Here is a 24,361-nt window from a genome sequence, read left to right on the forward strand (position 1 = left end):
AGAAATTCCGTTTCAGGTTTCCAAAGCGTACATTAAATAGGTTTCTGGATCACTCTGACTTCAGAGAGGCAGTCCAGAAAAACCGAGACTGTCCAGACAAGCGTTTTTCCAAGCGCCTTAAGGACACACGTTATCCCTTCCCCCCTGAGGTTGTCAAGGGCTGGACTCAGTGTCCTAAGGTGGATCCTCCAATCTCCAGACTGGCAGCTAGATCCATAGTTGCAGTGGAAGACGGGGCTTCACTCAAAGATGCCACTGACAGACAGATGGAGCTATGGTTGAAATCCATCTATGAAGCTATAGGCGCGTCTTTTGCTCCAGCATTCGCTGCCGTATGGGCACTCCAAGCTATCTCAGCTTGTCAGGCGCAGATTCATGCGGTAACACGTACATCTGCCCCACAAGTGGTGTCCTTAACCAATCAGGCGTCGGCGTTTGCGTCCTACGCCATTAATGCTATCCTGGACTCTGCGAGCCGTACGGCGGTGGCATCCGCCAACTCGGTGGTACTCCGCAGGGCCATGTGGCTACGTGAATGGAAGGCAGACTCTGCTTCCAAAAAGTTCTTAACCGGTTTGCCATTGGCTGGCGACCGCCTGTTTGGCGAGCGATTGGATGAAATCATTAAACAATCCAAGGGAAAGGATTCATCCTTACCCCAGTCCAAACAAAACAGACCTCAACCACGGAAGGTACAATCGAGGTTTCGGTCCTTTCGGACCGCGGGCAGATCTCAATTTTCCTCGTCCAAAAGGCCTCAGAAAGATCAGAGGAACTCAGATGCATGGCGGTCTAAGTCACGTCCTAAAAAGACCGCCGGAGGCACCGCTCCCAAAGCGGCCTCCTCATGACTTTCGGCCTCTTCAAACCGCATCCTCGGTCGGTGGCAGGCTCTCCCGCTTTTGCGACGCCTGGCTGCCACAAGTAAAAGACCGATGGGTGAGACAAGTAAAATATATCTTTGTACCGTGAGGGAATTTGAAACACAAAGGAAGACACTTCCAGAAAGCACAGAACAAGAAGTACAACAATACTACTACAGACTACGAACCCTTCTGATCCACAACAAGGAAAAGAAGCTACACAGACTGCGCCTCAATTCAGGACTTAATACAAACAGGTGGAGAACAAAGCCAAAACCTGACAACTTGGAAACCAAGTCCATTCAAGGCACAAAAGCATCTAACTGTGTTATCAATCTCTCGGATTACAAACCAAACAAAATGGAAGTTGCTGTGCTTTCTAGAGGACTCTCATTTTGTCCGACTAAAGCTCTAGACAAAATTGAACTCTGCAGCGACATGGAAGATTACTTCAGGAGACTACGTCTGAGGGAATATTTTAGCGATGCAGATGTTTCAGAATCCTCCCAGACTGAAGGAAGACGGATCTTGACAACCAGGAAAAGATCAGATTGGACACCTCCACCAGGACGCAACCCTCATCTGGATAACTATATAGACACTTTCAGACATTTGGTAAAATCCACTTTCCTAGACACACACAGGAGGCAACCATCCAACATCAGTGCCCAGGAGAGAAGGGCCATAAAATCTTTGAAAACCAACAAAGAAATCATCATTAAACCTGCAGACAAGGGGGGTGCAATAGTCATGATGAACAAATCAGACTACATGAAGGAAGCACACAGACAACTGATGGACACACGCTACTATAAGAAATTGGAGTCTGACCCTACACAGGACTATTACAAGGAACTTAACAAGTTGGCCTCTTGTCTGCCTGACATATCCATAAGAACTGATGAACTGATACCGGTGAGTCCAAGAATAGGCACATTCTACATGCTTCCCAAAATTCACAAATCTGGAAACCCAGGAAGACCCATCATTTCATGTGTGGGCACCCTCACTGAACAAGTCTCTGGATGGGTAGAGGGTATCCTTAAACCCTTGGTAAGGGATACAAGCAGCTACATCCAGGACACTACTGACCTATTGAAAAAACTATCAGCAATAGGTCCTCTTCCAGAGGGAACCATCCTTGCCACCATGGATGTGGAATCCTTGTACTCGAATATTCCACACCAGGATGGATTAAATGCTTGCAAAATTTTCCTGGAAAATACAGGAACTGATGCCAATTCTGTGGTGAAGCTTACAAAATTTATCCTCACCCATAATTACTTTGAATTTGACAATGACATATATCTACAGGAGACTGGGACTGCAATGGGAAGCAAAATGGCACCACAATATGCAAATCTTTTCATGGCCAAGCTTGAGAGTGACTTTTTATCCTCTTGTCCTATCAGGCCTCTGGCCTACTACCGTTACATTGATGATATTTTAATCATCTGGACAGAGTCTGAGGAGCAGCTGAAGACCTTCCATGAACAATTTAATCAGTTTCATCCCACCATCAACCTAACACTCAACTACTCCTGCACGGAAATCAACTTCTTGGACACCATCATTAAACTACGGAACAATGAAATACAGACATCCCTGTACAAGAAGCCAATTGACCGTCCAACATACCTGAAATGGGACAGTTTTCATCCAAAACATATAAAAAACTCTATTGTATACAGCCAGGCTATCAGGTACAATCGGATATGTTCCAACAGTACAGATAGAGACAATCACCTTGAGGGCCTCAGAAAAACCTTTTTGAATCAAGGCTACCACCCAAGAACAATTGAAAACCAGATTATAAGAGCCACCAGAATATCAAGAAACCATCTTCTACATTATAAAACCAAAGAAGAGAACAACCGGGTCCCTCTTGTAGTCACCTACAATCCACATCTGGAGGTGTTTAGAGGAGCTGCACGGAAACTACAACCATTACTGCAAAAAGATGCCCGGTTAAAATCTATTTTTCCAGACCCCCCACTTCTGTGTTTTAGACAGCCCCCAAATCTAAGAAGCATCATTGTCAGAAGCTCCCTGTCCTCTCCAACACCAACAGGAACATTTCCCTGCAACCAGAAAAAATGCAAGACCTGTCCATTAATATTGACAACGGACAAGATAAAGATTCCCAGATCACATCAGGACTACAAGATCCCAGGTACGTTCAGCTGCACCACAACCAATGTGGTGTACTTAATTATATGTACCAAATGTCCAACTGGGGGTCTGTATGTAGGGGAGACAGGACAACAGCTCAGGACAAGGATGAATTCTCACCGCCACACAATTAGAGAAAAAAGGATGGATCTACCTGTGGCCAAACATTTTTGTAACCCAGACCACAGCATCATGGACATGAAATTGCTGGTATTGAAAGGAAACTTCAAGTCCCAGAGAGACAGGAGACTATGGGAGTACAAACTTATGATGACCTTTGACACATTCAGAGAAGGAATGAATGTGTCTCATGGATTCATGTCTTTTTACATCAGTTAAAAGATGTGCTCCTCTGACCATCCGAGCATGTCACAGCCCTGGACCAGACCCTTATCAAAGGACAATAAAACTTTCACACTGAACTGCATCAGTATTTATGGCTAGAACAGCTTGTCCCCCTGCCATAGAGATAGTTCTGTTTCATATAACTTGTTCTTTTTTTTTTTTTTTTTTTTTTTACTGCACTATTCTAAGTCCTGTTGTGTATAAATACGTGACTCTTCAGATTTTGTGTTATACCATGCCTGATGAAGAGACCTGAGTAGTCTCGAAAGCTTGCAATTATTACCATCTTTTCAGTTAGCCATTAAAAGGTATCAACCACTGAGGACTCTCTGTTCTTTTAAACAATTTTTTTTTCGATGGGTGAGAGACATTCTATCTCACGGTTACAGGATAGAGTTCAACTCTCGTCCTCCGACTCGTTTCTTCAGAACATCTCCACCCCCCGACAGAGCCGAGGCTCTTATGCAGGCGGTGGGCACCCTGAAGGCGGAAGGAGTGGTGATCCCGGTTCCTCTTCAGCAACGGGGTCACGGTTTTTACTCCAACTTGTTCGTGGTGCCAAAAAAGGACGGATCCTTCCGTCCCGTTCTGGACCTAAAGCTGCTCAACAAGCATGTGAAAACCAGGCAGTTCCGGATGGAATCGCTTCGCTCCGTCATCGCCTCCATGTCCCAAGGAGATTTCCTGGCATCAATAGACATCAAAGATGCTTATCTCCACGTACCGATTGCGCCAGAGCATCAGCGCTTCCTGCGCTTCGCCATAGGGGACGAACACCTTCAGTTCGTGGCACTACCTTTTGGCCTGGCAACAGCCCCACGGGTCTTCACCAAGGTCATGGCAACAGTGGTGGCAATCCTACACTCTCAGGGACACTCGGTGATCCCTTACTTAGACGATCTACTTGTCAAGGCACCCTCTCAAGGGGCATGCCAACACAGCCTGAACATTGCTCTGGAAACTCTCCAGAGTTTCGGGTGGATCATCAATTTTCCAAAGTCAAATCTGACACCGGCCCAATCACTGACATATCTTGGCATGGAGTTTCATACTCTCTCAGCGATAGTGAAGCTTCCGCTGAACAAACAGCGTTCACTACAGACAGGGGTGCAATCTCTCCTTCATGGTCAGTCACACCCCCTGAGGCGCCTCAGCACTTCCTAGGGAAGATGGTGGCAGCAATGGAGGCAGTTCCTTTTGCGCAGTTTCATCTGCGCCCACTTCAATGGGACATTCTCCGCAAATGGGACAGGAAGTCGACGTCCCTCGACAGGAACGTCTCCCTTTCTCGGGCAGCCAAAGCTTCCCTTCAGTGGTGGCTTCTTCCCACTTCTCTGTCGAAGGGGAAATCCTTCCTGCCCCCATCCTGGGCTGTGGTCACGACGGACGCGAGCCTGTCAGGGTGGGGAGCGGTCTTTCTCCACCACAGGGCTCAGGGGACTTGGACTCAGACAGAGTCCTCCCTTCAGATCAATGTTCTGGAGATAAGGGCAGTGTATCTTGCCCTAAAGGCGTTCCAGCCGTGGCTGGAAGGCAAACAGATCCGAATTCAGTCGGACAACTCCACAGCGGTGGCATACATCAACCACCAAGGCGGGACACGCAGTCGGCAAGCCTTCCAGGAGGTCCGGCGGATTCTGCTATGGGTGGAAGCCACAGCCTCCACCATATCCGCAGTTCACATCCCGGGCGTAGAAAACTGGGAAGCAGACTTTCTCAGTCGCCAGGGCATGGACGCAGGGGAATGGTCCCTTCACCCGGACGTGTTTCAGGAGATCTGTTGCCGCTGGGGCATGCCGGACGTCGACCTAATGGCGTCCCGGCACAACAACAAGGTCCCGACGTTCATGGCACGGTCTCAAGATCACAGAGCTCTGGCGGCAGACGCCTTAGTTCAGGATTGGTCGCAGTTTCAACTCCCTTATGTGTTTCCTCCTCTGGCACTGTTGCCCAGAGTGTTACGCAAGATCAGGGCCGACTGCCGTCGCGCCATCCTCGTCGCTCCAGACTGGCCGAGGAGGTCGTGGTACCCGGATCTGTGGCATCTCACGGTCGGCCAACCGTGGGCACTCCCAGACCGACCAGACTTGCTGTCTCAAGGGCCGTTTTTCCATCTGAATTCTGCGGCCCTGAACCTGACTTTGTGGCCATTGAGTCCTGGATCCTAGCGTCTTCAGGATTATCTCAAGAGGTCATTGCCACCATGAGACAGGCTAGGAAACCAACGTCCGCCAAGATCTACCACAGGACGTGGAAAATTTTCCTGTCGTGGTGCTCTGCTCAGGGCGTTTCTCCCTGGCCGTTTACCTTGCCCACTTTTCTGTCCTTTCTTCAATCCGGATTAGAAAAGGGTTTGTCACTAGGCTCCCTTAAGGGACAAGTCTCTGCGCTCTCTGTCTTTTTTCAGAAGCGCCTAGCCAGACTTCCACAGGTACGCACGTTCCTGCAGGGGGTTTGTCACATCGTACCTCCTTACAGGCGTCCGTTAGAACCCTGGGATCTGAACAGGGTGCTGATGGTTCTTCAGAAACCACCGTTCGAGCCAATGAGGGATATCTCTCTCTCACGCCTTTCACAGAAGGTGGTCTTCCTAGTGGCAGTCACATCACTTCGGAGAGTGTCTGAGCTAGCAGCGCTGTCATGCAAAGCCCCCTTCCTGGTGTTTCACCAGGACAAGGTGGTTCTGCGTCCGGTTCCGGAATTTCTCCCTAAGGTGGTATCCCCCTTTCATCTCAATCAGGATATCTCCTTACCCTCTTTTTGTCCTCATCCAGTTCACCAATGTGAAAAGGATTTGCACTTGTTAGATCTGGTGAGAGCACTCAGATTCTACATTTCTCGTACGGCGCCCCTGCGCCGCTCGGATGCACTCTTTGTCCTTGTCGCTGGCCAGCGTAAAGGGACACAAGCTTCCAAATCAACCCTGGCTCGGTGGATCAAGGAACCAATTCTCGAGGCTTATCGTTCCTCCGGGCTTCCGGTTCCCTCAGGGCTGAAGGCCCATTCTACCAGGGCCGTGGGAGCGTCCTGGGCTTTGCGGCACCATGCTACGGCTCAGCAGATGTGTCAGGCGGCTACCTGGTCGAGCCTGCACACTTTCACGAAACACTATCAGGTGCATACCTATGCTTCGGCAGATGCCAGCCTAGGTAGGCGAGTCCTTCAGGCGGCGGTTGCCCACCTGTAGGACGGAGCCGGTTGCGGCTCTATTATGAGGTATTATTTACCCACCCAGGGACTGCTTTTGGACGTCCCAATTGTCTGGGTCTCCCAATGGAGCGACAAAGAAGAAGGGAATTTTGTTTACTTACCGTAAATTCCTTTTCTTCTAGCTCCAATTGGGAGACCCAGCACCCGCCCCTGTTTTTTGTGTACACATGTTGTTCATGTTGAATGGTTTCAGTTCTCCGATATTCCTTCGGATTGAATTTACTTTAAACCAATTATAATTTTTTCCTCCTTCTTGCTTTTGCACCAAAACTGAGGAGCCCGTGAGCACGGGGGGTGTATAGGCAGAAGGGGAGGGGCTTTACACTTTTAGTGTAATACTTTGTGTGGCCTCCGGAGGCATAGCTATACACCCCAATTGTCTGGGTCTCCCAATTGGAGCTAGAAGAAAAGGAATTTACGGTAAGTAAACAAAATTCCCTTCTTTTCCAACCAATGGTCCAGATTGGAAAAAAAAAGGCTAAATTGAAGAAGGAATGATAGATATGAAATAGAAGGGGAGGAAAAAGGATAGAGGCCAAACTTTTTAAGTCTAATAATAGAGTCTACATTTAAATGCCATCCATGTGGCACCCACCCATGAGTGCTGTCCTTTTAAATGGGTATGAATTCTGGCCTAATTGTAACTAATTGTTATCTGCTGTTATTAGCTTCATTAAACCACGCAATAGACAATGTCAGCACTTTTCAAGGATCTTGTTCAGCATATTTAGTTCCTACAGCCATTTTTGCACTGGATTCAAAGGAGACAGACTTTTCTTGGTTTAAGGGTTGTCCACTACTTGACAATCCTTTTTGAATGCCCCCAGTATACTAAATAAGCTAAGACAATAGCATTCATACCACCCAGATTGGGGTTGCTCCTCTACTCAACGTACCTTGTCCACCTGGTGATCTCTTGACATTGTATACAGTTAGGTCCAGAAATATTTGGACAGTGACACAATTTTCGCGAGTTGGGCTCTGCATGCCACCACATTGGATTTGAAATGAAACCTCTACAACAGAATTCAAGTGCAGATTGTAACGTTTAATTTGAAGGTTTGAACAAAAATATCTGATAGAAATTGTAGGAATTGTACACATTTCTTTACAAACACTCCACATTTTAGAAGGTCAAAAGTAATTGGACAAATAAACCAAACACAAACAAAATATTTTTATTTTCAATATTTTGTTGCGAATCCTTTGGAGGCAATCACTGCCTTAAGTCTGGAACCCATGGACATCACCAAACGCTGGGTTTCCTCCTTCTTAATGCTTTGCCAGGCCTTTACAGCCGCAGCCTTCAGGTCTTGCTTGTTTGTGGGTCTTTCCGTCTTAAGTCTGGATTTGAGCAAGTGAAATGCATGCTCAATTGGGTTAAGATCTGGTGATTGACTTGGCCATTGCAGAATGTTCCACTTTTTTGCACTCATGAACTCCTGGGTAGCTTTGGCTGTATGCTTGGGGTCATTGTCCATTTGTACTATGAAGCGCCGTCCGATCAACTTTGCAGCATTTGGCTGAATCTGGGCTGAAAGTATATCCCGGTACACTTCAGAATTCATCCGGCTACTCTTGTCTGCTGTTATGTCATCAATAAACACAAGTGACCCAGTGCCATTGAAAGCCATGCATGCCCATGCCATCACGTTGCCTCCACCATGTTTTACAGAGGATGTGGTGTGCCTTGGAACATGTGCCGTTCCCTTTCTTCTCCAAACTTTTTTCTTCCCATCATTCTGGTACAGGTTGATCTTTGTCTCATCTGTCCATAGAATACTTTTCCAGAACTGAGCTAGCTTCATGAGGTGTTTTTCAGCACATTTAACTCTGGCCTGTCTATTTTTGGAATTGATGAATGGTTTGCATCTAGATGTAAACCCTTTGTATTTACTTTCATGGAGTCTTCTCTTTACTATTGACTTAGAGACAGATACACCTACTTCACTGAGAGTGTTCTGGACTTCAGTTGATGTTGTGAACGGGTTCTTCTTCACCAAAGAAAGTATGCGGCGATCATCCACCACTGTTGTCACCCGTGGACGCCCAGGCCTTTTTGAGTTCCCAAGCTCACCAGTCAATTCCTTTTTTCTCAGAATGTACCCGACTGTTGATTTTGCTACTCCAAGCATGTCTGCTATCTCTCTGATGGATTTTTTCTTTTTTTTCAGCCTCAGGATGTTCTGCTTCACCTCAATTGAGAGTTCCTTAGACCGCATGTTGTCTGGTCACAGCAACAGCTTCCAAATGCAAAACCACACACCTGTAATCAACCCCAGACCTTTTAACTACTTCATTGATAACAGGTTAACGAGGGAGACGCCTTCAGAGTTAATTGCAGCCCTTAGAGTCCCTTGTCCAATTACTTTTGGTCTCTTTAAAAAGAGGAGGCTATGCATTACAGAGCTATGATTCCTAAACCCTTTCTCCGATTTGGATGTGAAAACTCTCATATTGCAGCTGGGAGTGTGCACTTTCAGCCCATATTATATATATAATTGTATTTCTGAACATGTTTTTGTAAACAGCTAAAATAACAAAACTTGTGTCACTGTCCAAATATTTCTGGACCTAACTGTATGTCACGTGAGCATTCTAGCCTCAAGATTGTCTCAAGATCTTTACTCAGGAGCACACCGCTCCCCAGCCTCCCATCTTCCTGCTTGCCAGGAAACGGTGCGCCCCTGAAAAATGACAGTTCAGACAAGAGATTTCTCCATTTGTATATGCAGAGGTAGCATTGTCTCTTCAGCATTAGAGCAGCTCAGGGCCACTGAAGCTTTCTGGAGAGCTGCACTTACAAGCTGTAGCAGAGAACTTGTAAGCACTGTGTTCTATCAGAGGATATTGTCCGGCAACTTATCCAGCAAGCAGTAAACTGTGAAATTAAAAATAGACAGGATTTTTAGTTTGATGTAAATTGAAACATTGTTGTTTTTTTTTACTAGCACTTTGCAGTTGTTTTCATGTATGATATTTAGAAACCTGCTTTAAGAGAAACTGTGATCATGTTTGTACCGGAATATGATTTATGCTTCATATGTCCTTAAAAATATCAATATCAACTTTACATTAGGTGCTGCCTTTGGCAGGCTGGTTGGTGAGAGTATGGCAGCTTGGTTCCCAGATGGCATTCACAGTGATGGCAGCACATATCGGATTGTACCTGGTGGCTATGCTGTTGTAGGTAAGTAGTTGTTTTGTTCTTCACTGCATAATTAACATTCTCCACTTTTAACCCTTATAAGTTGTGCATCCTTCCCTCCATTAGGTGCTGCTGCCCTTTCAGGAGCTGTCACACATACGGTGTCGACTGCAGTTATTGTTTTTGAACTGACCGGACAGATTTCTCATATATTACCAGTGATGATTGCTGTCATTTTAGCCAATGCAGTTGCTCAGAGTCTGCAGCCATCCCTATATGACAGTATTATTCGCATTAAAAAACTGCCTTATCTTCCAGAGCTGGGCTTTGGGCATCAAGAGTAAGTATTGGGTGTGTTGTATAAATGTGTGCAGTCTCATTTGTGTCAAACTGGGAATCATTTTCCATTTCAGAGCAAATACAAGGAAGCTAACCTCAGGAGTGGTGCATGGGGTCTCCCACTGCTGTTTTTGGTTGCTATTGCAGCAGGCACTACCAATTGACTCCTGCTGCAGATTATTGATAAAAGCATCACCGCTGTGGCTAGTGATTGACTGCGGCAGGCACATGTCCGTATGACCAGAACAGGATGTACAGAGACTATATTATATTTGTCTTGCAGTTGAAAATTGAGGCAGCTAGACTCTACACCGTTGCATATAGATTGATTGTTTCTTTTATTGTTAAAACAGATCTGTCATCAGACAAGTACATTATCCTATGAGACAATTCAGAGAAACAAAAAATGGTGCCTTTAATCTATTAGAGTAACCAGAGGACATATTAGACCAGGGGTCACCAACCAGTGGTTCAGGAGCCACATGTGGCTCGCGAGCCAGTAGTATTTGACTTGAGAGTGTCTGCAAGCTTAGTGCATTAGCACCAGGTCTAACAAACAGCTGTGAAGAGGTTTCCAGATAGTGACTTTTGTGAGTAGCTTCACATTGAAGAGCAGTTCTGAATGAGGGGTAGGGTGGGAACACCTGGATCTTGATATACAGCCTTGATGTGATTCCTGTGGAAAAGCTTTGGCTGTCATTACACCAGTAAAGAGGGCTTTGGGTGTCACTACTGTGAGGGGGGCAGGAGCTCTATGTTGCTCACAACCCTTTCTCTGAGCTCTATGTACCTTGCAACCCTCTCTCCGAGCTCAATGTGGCTTTCCAAGGTCAGAAAGGTTGGGGACCACTGCATTAGGCACTTAATTTGAGTTTGGATGATTATGATGGCAGCACTTCCCTCAACTCTTCCTACCCTACACACAGTGTTTGATGGGGTGCTAAATAGACTGGGAGGCAAGGCGAGCACTCCCCTCATGAATACCCGAGACTCGTAAGGTATGTGGCCAGTGTACTCATTGATCACCTCTTATCCAAATATCACAATATTTTATTGTTCCTTTTGGCTAATATAAAGGCCCCGTCACACTAAGCAACATCGCTAGCAACATCGCTGCTAACGAACAACTTTTGTGACGTAACAGCGATGTTGCTAGTGATGTTGCTGTGTGTGACATCCAGCAACAACCCGGCCCCTGCTGTGAGGTCGTTGGTTGTTGCTGAATGTCCTGGGCCATTTTTTAGTTGTTGCTGTCCTGCTTTGCAGCACAGATCGCTGTGTGTGACAGCGAGACAGCAACAACTGAATGTGCAGGCAGCAGGAGCCGACTTCTGCGGAGGCTGGTAACCACAGTAAACATCGGGTAACCAAGAAGCCCTTTCCTTGGTTACCCGATATTTACCTTCGTTACCAGCCTCCGCCGCTCTCACTGTCAGTGCTGGCTCCTGCTCCTTGCACGTGTAGCAGAGTACACATCGGGTAATTAACCCCATGTGTACTGTAGCTAGGAGAGCAGGGAGCCAGCGCTAAGCATTGTGCGCTACTCCCTGCTCTGTGCACATTTAGCTGCAGTACACATCGGGTAATTAACCCGATGTGTGCTGTAACTAGGAGAGCAGGGAGCCAGCGCTAAGCATTGTGCGCTGCTCCCTGCTCTCTGCACGTGTAGCTGCTGGTAACCAAGGTAAATATCGGGTTGGTTACCCGATATTTACCTTAGTTACCAAGCGCAGCATCTTCCACGCGGCGCTGGGGGCTGGGACACTGGTTGCTGGTGAGCTCACCAGCAACTCGTGTAGCCACGCTCCAGCGATCCCTGCCAGGTCAGGTTGCTGGTGGGATCGCTGGAGCGTCGCAGTGTGACATCTCACCAGCAACCTCCTAGCAACTTACCAGCGATCCCTATCAGGTTGGATCGTTGTTGGGATCGCTGGTAAGTTATTTAGTGTGACTGGGCCTTAGGAGTTGACCTATCTCCCAAACTATGGTGCTCTGATGACAGATACACTTTGCAAGTATTTGGCCATGCTGGCTAACATTGCTAATTAAAAAATTGAAAACCTCAGCCTGTCTGGACAAGGCTCTCTCTAACTACATATTGTCATAGTCTTATGCTCAATGTTCTATGGCACCAACAGATCCTGGGGTTGTAACCACTATAATAAGTCGGTTGCAGTACGCAGTGATCAGGAAATATAATGTAAGGCTTTTTATTACAAGCAGTCCTTTACAGCCTTGCATACTATACATTTTTCATAGCATGGCCACTGGGAGGCGATATTAAACACATTTGTGTTTTCTCTCGGCATACTATCAGCTGTAGCATGCTACATCACTACTGTTCAGTGATTCTGTACACTATAACAACAACTGAGTGTTTGAACAAAGATCCTATTTTCTTCTCACTCACATAACATCTGGTTGATGTATAGATTCCTGACAGATGTGCTGTATTATGGAATATGCAGTGTCAGAATACATAAATGAAAATTGTGATATCAGATGAAAAGAATTCAAGTAAACACTTTACTTAGAAAGGTTTACTGACAAATAAGAACATAGGTAAAAAGTCATGACGTATCATCAAAATCAGGGATTCCCATCCAGTCATCCATGCTGGTACGTGCCAAGCCTGAAGCTGTGTAACGTCTGCAATCTGACAGGAGCGTGCACAGTCAGTTTAGCTTTAACAACTGCAAAAAAAAACAAAACCTTGAATGGAACAAATAATGTGCACTACCAAGCGCAAATACTACTAAGAGCTCAGAGTTGTACAACGGAGCAGTGTAATCAATTATGGGGCTCAACCTTCGCTGGAGTATCATGACCCCCTAAAATAGGTGATCAACTCGAGAGATGGTCTCTCATTGATCTAATATTGATGGCTTATGGTTAGGCCAACAGTAGTAACCTTGCATATGCCTGAAACTGCACATCTGGATTGCAGGTGAACTACCACTGTGGGTCTAAAGCGGGCTTTACACGCTACGACATCGCTAATGCGGAGTCGTTGGGGTCACGGAATTCGTGACGCACATCCGGCCGCATTAGTGATGCCGTTGCGTGTGACATCGATTAGCGATTTTGCATCGTTGCAAAAACGTGCAAAATCGCTAATCGGCGACACGGGGGTCCATTCTCAAATCTCGTTACTGCAGCAGTAACGAGGTTGTTCCTCGTTCCTGCGGCAGCACACATCGCTGCGTGTGACGCCGCAGGAACGAGGAAGCTCTGCTTACCTGCCTCCCGGCCGCTATGCGGAAGGAAGGAGGTGGGCGGGATGTTACGTCCCGCTCATCTCCGCCCCTCCGCTGCTATTGGGCGGCGGTTCAGTGACGTTTCAGTGACGTCGCTGTGACGCCGCACGGACCGCCCCCTTGGAAAGGAGGCAGTTCGCCGGTCACAGCGACGTCGCCGGACAGGTAAGTATGTGTGACGGCTGTGGGCGATGTTGTGCGGCACGGGCAGCGATTTGCCCGTGTCGCGCAACAGATGGGGGCGGGTACCCACACTAGCGATATCGGGACCGATATCGCAGTGTGTAAAGTAGCCTTTAGGCCATGTGTCCACAATGCGTTTTTACCTGCTTTTCTTCAGCGTTTTCAACTGCACCTTTTTCATGCCAAAATGCATGCGTTGTAATTTCCCAGCAAAGTCTATGGGAAATGGTGATTTCACCATGCAGTTCAAAACGCTGCGTTTAATTTGCATAATTTTGGGCAAAAACTCAGCGTTTAAAGAAGCAGCATGTCATTTGTTTTTGCCATTTGGGCTGCGTTTTGATAACATTGAAGCCAATGAGAAGTTGCAAAAAGCAAGCAACATCAAAATTCCTGCTTTTTACATGCTTTTTAGGTCCAGAAAACATGCTTTTTGAACATCAAAATAAAGATTTGATATATCCCTTTACACACATACATAGTCTGACAATTAAATTAATGAAAAATATCAATTTATTGCTATTTTACCGCTAAATAGTATATAACTGCTAGAATTAGATGAAATATAACTATTTTCTTTTTTTTTTTAATAAATTATATATGTTGTACTTTTTTTTCTCTTTTTTCATTGTGTTTGACTGTTTAATTTTTATTTAGCAGTGTCTTTATGTACAAAACGCATCTGTCAAAACACTATTGAAAAGCATGTTAAAAGCACTAAAAATGCACCTAAAACGCGGTAAAACCGCATGCGTTTTTATCGCTATTTTATGGTAAAAAGCAACTTTGGCAAAATCAATTACTGCCAGAGGGTGCGTTTAGAGCTGCACCTAGCTCAACGCAAAGTGCGGACACATAGCCTTAAGCTGGGTTCACACTAAACGACAGCGACAACGACGTCGCTGTTACGTCACCATTTTCGGTGACGTAGCAGCGACCTTGTAAGTCGCTGTTATGATCGCTGCTTAGCTGTCAAACACAGCAGAAGCAGCGATCATAACGTCGCTGTGCTACATGTTCAGAGAGCAGGGAACCGCGCTTAGCGCTGGCTCCTTGCTCTCCTACAGTACACATCGGGTTAATTAACCCGATGTGTGCTGCAGCTACATGTCACAGTTCAGAGAGCAGGGAGCCGCGCGCACTGCTTAGCGCTGGCTCCTTGCTCTCCTTGCTACAGTATACATCGGGTTAATTACCCGATGCATACTGCAGCCACATGTCACAGTGCAGGAGCCGGCACTGAGCAAGAGCGGAGGCTGGTAACCAGCGTAAACATCGGGTAACCAGGGAAAGGTCTTCCCTTGGTTACCCGATGTTTACGCTGGTTACAGCTTACCGCAGCTGCCAGTGCCGGCTCCTGCTCGCTTCATTTCGTCGCTCTCTCGCTGTCACACACAGCGATGTGTGTGTCACAGCGGGAGAGTGACGACCAAAAAATGAAGCTGGACATTCAGCAACGACCGGCGACCTCACAGCAGGGGCCAGGTCGTTGCTGGATGTCACACACAGCGACAGCGACGGGACGTCGCTGCAACGTCACAGAAAATGGTGACGTAGCAGCGACGTCGTTGTCGTTGTCGCTGTGTGTGACACCAGCTTTACAGTCTTGCCCTGTGAATGGCTCTGGCTTTGAAGCTGAGACTGAGTCATCCAATGTAGTTGTTAGCTGTTTAACTCCTTTAATGCCACAAATGTATGTAGCATTTAAGAAAGTAGACTGAGCGTGAGATCTTCCCAGTAACATAAATAAGTGATGCTTTGTCATTGCAGCCATGCCCTAACAATAGCTGCCATCTTCTCAATCATCCCATTTCTCAATCATATTGTAAATAAGCACTTGTACCATGCCCCTCCCCCCATCTCATTGTAGATTGTAAGCTCTCAGGAGCAGGGTTGCCTTTTTCCCTTTAAATATTGTATCTTCTATAATTGTTACTTGTTTGTATATGTTTATGTATATGATATGTATATGAGCCTCCTGAATTGTAAAGCACTGCGGAATATGTTGGCGCTATAGAAATAAGGATTATTATTATTATTATTATTATTATTATTATTATCCCAGTAGCCAATAGCCCAAACTATAAAATGATCTAGCACAGTGTACATTGACTTAAATGGGGCATAAGCTTCAGCACCTGTCAGTGGCCATTAAACAATGTACAGTGCTGTGGGGTTCTTTGCCATACATTGCTTACATCTATCCACTGCCAGAGGACATAACAGATGATTGTTTGGGATGCAGGGTGTCGGACCCCACCAATCTCCTATTGATGACCTATTTCATGGAGTCCTCCTTTGGGCTCGCTCACACTACCTTATATCACGGATGAGTGTTATCCGATTTTGCATGAGAAAAAAAATTGCTGCATGCTGCAATTATCAGCGTATTTCGTAAGCCAAGATGTAGTAAGTGAGCTATGTAATATACACGTTATCCAATGAAATCTTGGGAATCCTGCACCTTATAATGCTCTGTCATTTAGGTTCACCGGTACTGTGCATGGGTCACAATAATAAATCAGGTTATATACACCATGTGTATTCTACAAAGAAACAAACAAAGAGCCAGCACCAATGTGCACTAAGGCATCAAATATTCCAAACTGCATTATAAAAATTTTTTTTGAGATTTTTGGCAAAAAATTGCAATTTCTTGAGCTGCTTCGCAACGTCACGGCAAATCTCATTTGAAGCAGTCCTACACTAAAATATTTTTATAAAATGTGCCATGCGGCCTCACATATAAATAGCAGAACTGCTCTCAGCAGCACTCACCTGGTCTATTGCAGTCCCGTACCCATGACTGAGTCATGGCTGTGGGCGGGACAGGTCCAAGCAAATGCTGCATGAAGTATATATATAGCCTGTGGACAAAGCCTGATGACCCAATGTGAACAGTCACCAAACGCCAAAATCTATACAGATGGAATACATCCCAAATTGGGGTGCATAGCAAGGTGGAGGTCAACCACCGACCAATTCAACAAAGAAACAAACAAAGAGCCAGCACCAATGTGCACTAAGGCATCAAATATTCCAAACTGCATTATAAAAATTTTTTTTGAGATTTTTGGCAAAAAATTGCAATTTCTTGAGCTGCTTCGCCACGTCACGGCAAATCTCATTTGAAGCAGTCCTACACTAAAATATTTTTATAAAATGTGCCATGCGGCCTCACATATAAATAGCAGAACTGCTCTCAGCAGCACTCACCTGGTCTATTGCAGTCCCGTACCCATGACTGAGTCATGGCTGTGGGCGGGACAGGTCCAAGCAAATGCTGCATGAAGTATATATATAGCCTGTGGACAAAGCCTGATGACCCAATGTGAACAGTCACCAAACGCCAAAATCTATACAGATGGAATACATCCCAAATTGGGGTGCATAGCAAGGTGGAGGTCAACCACCGACCAATTCAACAAAGAAACAAACAAAGAGCCAGCACCAATGTGCACTAAGGCATCAAATATTCCAAACTGCATTATAAAAATTTTTTTTTGAGATTTTTGGCAAAAAATTGCAATTTCTTGAGCTGCTTCGCCACGTCACGGCAAATCTCATTTGAAGCAGTCCTACACTAAAATATTTTTATAAAATGTGCCATGCGGCCTCACATATAAATAGCAGAACTGCTCTCAGCAGCACTCACCTGGTCTATTGCAGTCCCGTACCCATGACTGAGTCATGGCTGTGGGCGGGACAGGTCCAAGCAAATGCTGCATGAAGTATATATATAGCCTGTGGACAAAGCCTGATGACCCAATGTGAACAGTCACCAAACGCCAAAATCTATACAGATGGAATACATCCCAAATTGGGGTGCATAGCAAGGTGGAGGTCAACCACCGACCAATTCAACAAAGAAACAAACAAAGAGCCAGCACCAATGTGCACTAAGGCATCAAATATTCCAAACTGCATTATAAAAATTTTTTTTGAGATTTTTGGCAAAAAATTGCAATTTCTTGAGCTGCTTCGCCACGTCACGGCAAATCTCATTTGAAGCAGTCCTACACTAAAATATTTTTATAAAATGTGCCATGCGGCCTCACATATAAATAGCAGAACTGCTCTCAGCAGCACTCACCTGGTCTATTGCAGTCCCGTACCCATGACTGAGTCATGGCTGTGGGCGGGACAGGTCCAAGCAAATGCTGCATGAAGTATATATATAGCCTGTGGACAAAGCCTGATGACCCAATGTGAACAGTCACCAAACGCCAAAATCTATACAGATGGAATACATCCCAAATTGGGGTGCATAGCAAGGTGGAGGTCAACCACCGACCAATTCAACAAAGAAACAAACAAAGAGCCAGCACCAATGTGCACTAAGGCATCAAATATTCCAAACTGCATTATAAAAATTTTTTTTGAGATTTTTGGCAAAAAATTGCAATTTCTTGAGCTGCTTCGCCACGTCACGGCAAATCTCATTTGAAGCAGTCCTACACTAAAATATTTTTATAAAATGTGCCATGCGGCCTCACATATAAATAGCAGAACTGCTCTCAGCAGCACTCACCTGGTCTATTGCAGTCCCGTACCCATGACTGAGTCATGGCTGTGGGCGGGACAGGTCCAAGCAAATGCTGCATGAAGTATATATATAGCCTGTGGACAAAGCCTGCTGACCCAATGTGAACAGTCACCAAACGCCAAAATCTATACAGATGGAATACATCCCAAATTGGGGTGCATAGCAAGGTGGAGGTCAACCACCGACCAATTCAACAAAGAAATGGGATGTATTCCATCTGATGCACCCCAATTTGGGATGTATTCCATCTGTTGGTCGGTGGTTGACCTCCACCTTGCTATGCACCCCAATTTGGGATGTATTCCATCTGTATAGATTTTGGCGTTTGGTGACTGTTCATATTGGGTCATCAGGCTTTGTCCACAGGCTATATATATACTTCATGCAGCATTTGCTTGGACCTGTCCCGCCCACAGCCATGACTCAGTCATGGGTACGGGACTGCAATAGACCAGGTGAGTGCTGCTGAGAGCAGTTCTGCTATTTATATGTGAGGCCGCATGGCACATTTTATAAAAATATTTTAGTGTAGGACTGCTTCAAATGAGATTTGCCGTGACGTGGCGAAGCAGCTCAAGAAATTGCAATTTTTTGCCAAAAATCTCAAAAAAATTTTTATAATGCAGTTTGGAATATTTGATGCCTTAGTGCACATTGGTGCTGGCTCTTTGTTGTTTCTTTGTTGAATTGGTCGGTGGTTGACCTCCACCTTGCTATGCACCCCAATTTGGGATGTATTCCATCTGTATAGATTTTGGCGTTTGGTGACTGTTCATATTGGGTCATCAGGCTTTGTCCACAGGCTATATATATACTTCATGCAGCATTTGCTTGGACCTGTCCCGCCCACAGCCATGACTCAGTCATGGGTACGGGACTGCAATAGACCAGGTGAGTGCTGCTGAGAGCAGTTCTGCTATTTATATGTGAGGCCGCATGGCACATTTTATAAAAATATTTTAGTGTAGGACTGCTTCAAATGAGATTTGCCGTGACGTGGCGAAGCAGCTCAAGAAATTGCAATTTTTTGCCAAAAATCTCAAAAAATTTTTTATAATGCAGTTTGGAATATTTGATGCCTTAGTGCACATTGGTGCTGGCTCTTTGTTGTTTCTTTGTTGAATTGGTCGGTGGTTGACCTCCACCTTGCTATGCACCCCAATTTGGGATGTATTCCATCTGTATAGATTTTGGCGTTTGGTGACTGTTCATATTGGGTCATCAGGCTTTGTCCACAGGCTATATATATACTTCATGCAGCATTTGCTTGGACCTGTCCCGCCCACAGCCGTGACTCCGTCATGGGTACGGGACTGCAATAGACCAGGTGAGTGCTGCTGAGAGCAGTTCTGCTATTTATATGTGAGGCCGCATGGCACATTTTATAAAAATATTTTAGTGTAGGACTGCTTCAAATGAGATTTGCCGTGACGTGGCGAAGCAGCTCAAGAAATTGCAATTTTTTGCCAAAAATCTCAAAAAAATTTTTATAATGCAGTTTGGAATATTTGATGCCTTAGTGCACATTGGTGCTGGCTCTTTGTTGTTTCTTTGTTGAATTGGTCGGTGGTTGACCTCCACCTTGCTATGCACCCCAATTTGGGATGTATTCCATCTGTATAGATTTTGGCGTTTGGTGACTGTTCATATTGGGTCATCAGGCTTTGTCCACAGGCTATATATATACTTCATGCAGCATTTGCTTGGACCTGTCCCGCCCACAGCCATGACTCAGTCATGGGTACGGGACTGCAATAGACCAGGTGAGTGCTGCTGAGAGCAGTTCTGCTATTTATATGTGAGGCCGCATGGCACATTTTATAAAAATATTTTAGTGTAGGACTGCTTCAAATGAGATTTGCCGTGACGTGGCGAAGCAGCTCAAGAAATTGCAATTTTTTGCCAAAAATCTCAAAAAAATTTTTATAATGCAGTTTGGAATATTTGATGCCTTAGTGCACATTGGTGCTGGCTCTTTGTTGTTACCATGTGTATTCTGTATTGTCACACTACCAAATACTCAAAGTCTGCTGTAAGATACGAGACATTATCATTTCTTATACACATAAGTGTAATATGATTATTAGCAGATGTCTAAGCCCATTTACCAGATATTCATTTATTCCTCTGTTCTAGGAGGTACAATGTACGTGTTGAGGACATTATGCTGAGAAATATTCCCTTTTTATCATTAAATACCAAGTACCGAGAGCTTCAGGAACTACTTATAGACTGTCGCCTGAAGAACCTGGCTTTGGTGGAATCCGCAGGTAAATGATTAGCGGGTTAGGGAATTATTAACTGCACAGAAGTCGCACCACTTCGGGTTGTAATCCACATAGTAGCTGTTTAGCGTCTGTGAAAGCACAAAGTATTTTGGTAATTGTGTTTAAGACAGAATGAAAAATGTGTCACAGATTGACAAGACTGAAAAATATGTAAAAACAAGAGAAATGAAAGTCAGAAGAATTTATAAAAATAAAAGCTTGTGTCTCTCTGATAACTGATAACTGAAAAGCTTTTTACCTTGAGAAAAGCTTCTCTTGACATTAATCTTTCACAGTAAGAAATAGCTGCTTGAATAGCAACACCACAATGGCAGAATTAATAAAATAATACTACCTGTCAAGACAATGGCAAATTTAACAAGCAAGGAACAGTCACACTTGAAGGCTAGGACTACACAGCAATGGATGTTGTTTGACTGTAGAAAATCTGTCAAATCGAATTGCAATTGCAAATGAGTTATATTGCTGTTTATAGGAGTAAAGTTGCCTGCTCCTTGTGACCATAAAAATCGAACAAGTTTTAATATTTTGCAATGGTTACAATTCACAACGCAATTCCATTTACAATCATTACACACAGTGTCAATATGTGAAATTGGGACCTTCAACTTGCCATGTAACACTAAATTAAAGTTGGGATAGCTACCTGTTGTAAATAGTTAACCTGCACTCACAGTACTAACCCTAATACATAGTTTAGGAGTGATAAAGCTCACATTTTCTAAGAGGTTTGCTAGTAGCCATCCAACTGTACAGATACAGGTGTAGTAAGTGCCAAATTAGCACACATCTATTCACATTTATTTCAGAACTGTATTAACATGGGTATGTTATTCCTAAGTAGGGCTTGCTCTGCAAATCCTGCGGAAAGGTTGCTAAGTTGGCACAACCGCTTTAGTTATGTTTCTGCAGCCTTGATTATAATGAATTAAATTGTTGTTATGCACTAACGAAATTCAACACAGATAAAGAGAATGAAAAGCCTATCTCACTGCTGCCGCACCTGCACCCTATAGGTTCCTGTACAGACTAGTATCCCTACCCTAGCTGCCCAACACCCAACAAACAAACACTACAAACAAAGATAAGGCAAGTGTGCAAAGATAGAAAGGTACCCAAAGTGAGAAAACATAAAACAAGTGCACAAATGAACAAAGGCGGAATAATAAATTCAAACAAGGGAAAACTCCTAACAACCTAACAGAAAACAAAAAGTTGGTATAGGGGAGGCAAAAGGGAATACACAGAGAAAACAACACTAGTCTCTGATTAAATTCCTTATCTGCTTGGCTAATAAGAAAAATCTGTGGAAAGAGAAGCGCAATAGGGTCTTACCCCGGTATATAGGGGTCTGAAATGAGCAATCCTACTCACCAAAGATGGTTGTGAAAGTCACAACTCCTATGCAAGCATGTAGCTCCAATCACGGCAGCGGTCCCCAAAATGGCAGACAACAGAGAACAGTAGAGAAGGGTTTCAATACCGCGCCAATGATCGACAATCCGGGAGTGTCAGATTAATGTTTCTTTATTTCATGCACATGTCAGGTCAACGCGTTTCAAGAGGCTCCGCTCTCTTCATCAGGACAAGCTGGCTAAAAACATCAAATCAAATGAGATTTGATGTTTTTAGCCAGCTTGTCCTGATGAAGAGAGCGGAGCCTCTTGAAACGCGTTGACCTGACCTGTGCATGAAATAAAGAAACATTAATCTGACACTCCCGGATTGTCGATCATTGGCGCGGTATTGAAACCCTTCTCTACTGTTCTCTGTTATCTGCTTGGCTGGAACTCCTTAGCAGACATTTGGATACATAGAAATGAATAAAGCCAGCAGAGAAAGCGGGGATAAGGAGAATATAAATAGCCCCACCCGGGATGTGATGGGGCAGAGACAATGAGCAATAGAGAACAGAGGATAACCAGACACCATAGGAACAGAAACAATGGTAGTAGTAAATAGACCATCAGCATTTAGATGGAATGACCAGGCTGTGGCACAGCAAGGAAGGAACAGAGCACGTAGCACAAGGTCACTGGATCAAGTCCCCGAAGGCATGACAATTATGCCGATGTAGCAAACCCATTATTTTCCTTAAAAGTGCCTACCAGTGCACTTAAATTGTACTGCAATCCTAAATGCATGCATAAGACACATTTTACAGTATGTATGTGACGTTTGCAACCGTAGAGTAAGCAAATGGACCGTAGAGTAAGCAAATGGCTGACATAAAGATCCACAGCCTTTAGAAATGTGCATAAACTAATGCGGACATCACACGAGACGATATATCGTGCGATATGTCGGCGGGGTCACGTCGTAAGTGACGCACATCCGGCATCCATTGATATATCGCGTAGCGTGTGACAGCTATGAACCAGCAGAAATACTTATCTTCTCGTTCATCGCTGACACGTCGCTCATTTTCTAAAAATCGCTCGTCCTGTTGTTCATTGTTCCCGGGGCACAACACACGTCGCTCCGTGTGACACCCCGGGAACGATGAACTACAGCTTACCTGATTCCCTCGTCAATGCTGAAGGAAGGAGGTGGGCGGGATGTTTACGTCCCACTCATCTCCGCCCCTCCGCTTCTATTGACCGGCCGGCCGCTGTGTGACGTCGCTGTGACGCCGAACGTCCCTCCCCCTTCAGGAAGTGGATGTTCGCCGCCTACAGCGACGTCGCTCAGCAGGTAAGTGCGTGTGACGGGGGTTTAACGACTTTGTGCACCGCGATCGCACGATAGATCGTATCATGTGACGCCCGCATTAGTCCAGATTGGCAATAGACAATGTAAAGCATATGGGCCTTTTTTTTAACTAATAAATCATGATGGAACAGCCATATACACATATAGGCCCTAATGCATCAAGGCTGGTGATTTTCTTTGCTTTTGTTATCACTTGCTTTTAATTATCTGAGAAGCCCATGAATACTGACAGTGATAGTGTCAAATGAATTCTAAAGTCAACAATTAGGGCTAGAGGAAGCATGTGTAAATGCAAGTGACCATTTCCCTGTTTGACACCTTAAATTACACTCTTTCCCATGCACCTTTCAAATTAAGGAGGAATTATTTATATAGTCTACCCCTTCTGGATAAGTAAAGCTAGGGTCACACGTAGCGATGCAGCAGCGATCACGACGGACGACCTGACCTTATCAGGATCGCTGCTGCATCATTACATGGTCGCTGGTGAGCTGTCAAACAGGCAGATCTCACCAGCGACCAGTGACCAGCCCCCAGCCAGCAGCGACGCATGGAAGTGATGCTGCGCTTGGTAACTAAGGTAAATATCGGGTAACCAAGCAAAATGCTTAGCTGGTTACCTGATATTTACCTTGGTTACCAGCGCGCACCGCTTAGCGCTGGCTCCCTGCACTCCTAGCCAGAGTACACATCGGGTTAATAAGCAAACCTTTGCTTATTTACCCGATGTGTACTCTGGCTACGCGTGCAGGGAGTAGGGAGCCGGCACTGGCAGCGTGAGAGCGGCGGACGCTGGTAACGAAGGTAAATATCAGGTAACCAAGAAAAGGGCTTCCCTTGGTTACCCGATGTTTACCTTGGTTACAGCTTACCGCAGGCTGCAAGAAGCCGTCTCCCTGCTCCCTGCTCGCTTCAGTTCGTCGCTCTCTCGCTGTCACACACAGCGATGTGTGCTTCACAGCGGGAGAGCAACGTCCAAAAAATGAAGCAGGACATTCAGCAACAATCGGCGACCTCACAGCAGGGGCCAGGTCGTTGCTGGATGCCACACACAGCGACAGCGACGGGACATCGCTGCTACGTCACAGAAAATGTTGACTTAGCAGCGACGTCGTTGTCGCCGTCGCTGTGTGTGACACCACCTTAAGGAAGAGGCACCACCTAAAATAACATTCAGTGATGGGAGCTATCCTGCACAGGGATGAGATGTCATCAGCCATCTGGTGGGAGATGCATACTGAGCTTGTGTGTGGCCCCTACTGATGAAGTATGGTAGTAGCAACATATCTTGCTATATG

The 24,361-nt window shown here is 45.2% G+C and overlaps 1 protein-coding gene across 2 annotated transcripts in view; it reads left to right on the forward strand.

Moving 5' to 3' along the window:
• CLCN2 (chloride voltage-gated channel 2) overlaps nt 1–24,361 on the forward strand; it is a 223,752-nt gene that overhangs the window by 140,524 nt on the left and 58,867 nt on the right. For both annotated transcript variants that reach the window (XM_075340340.1, XM_075340341.1), the window contains exons 14-16: nt 9,670–9,780; nt 9,865–10,078; nt 20,200–20,333. In XM_075340340.1, coding sequence (XP_075196455.1) covers nt 9,670–9,780; nt 9,865–10,078; nt 20,200–20,333 — 459 coding nt within the window. The remainder of the gene's footprint in view (nt 1–9,669; nt 9,781–9,864; nt 10,079–20,199; nt 20,334–24,361) is intronic.

Source organism: Anomaloglossus baeobatrachus, chromosome 3 (assembly GCF_048569485.1).
Source record: "Anomaloglossus baeobatrachus isolate aAnoBae1 chromosome 3, aAnoBae1.hap1, whole genome shotgun sequence".
Taxonomy (NCBI): Eukaryota; Metazoa; Chordata; class Amphibia; order Anura; family Aromobatidae; genus Anomaloglossus; species Anomaloglossus baeobatrachus.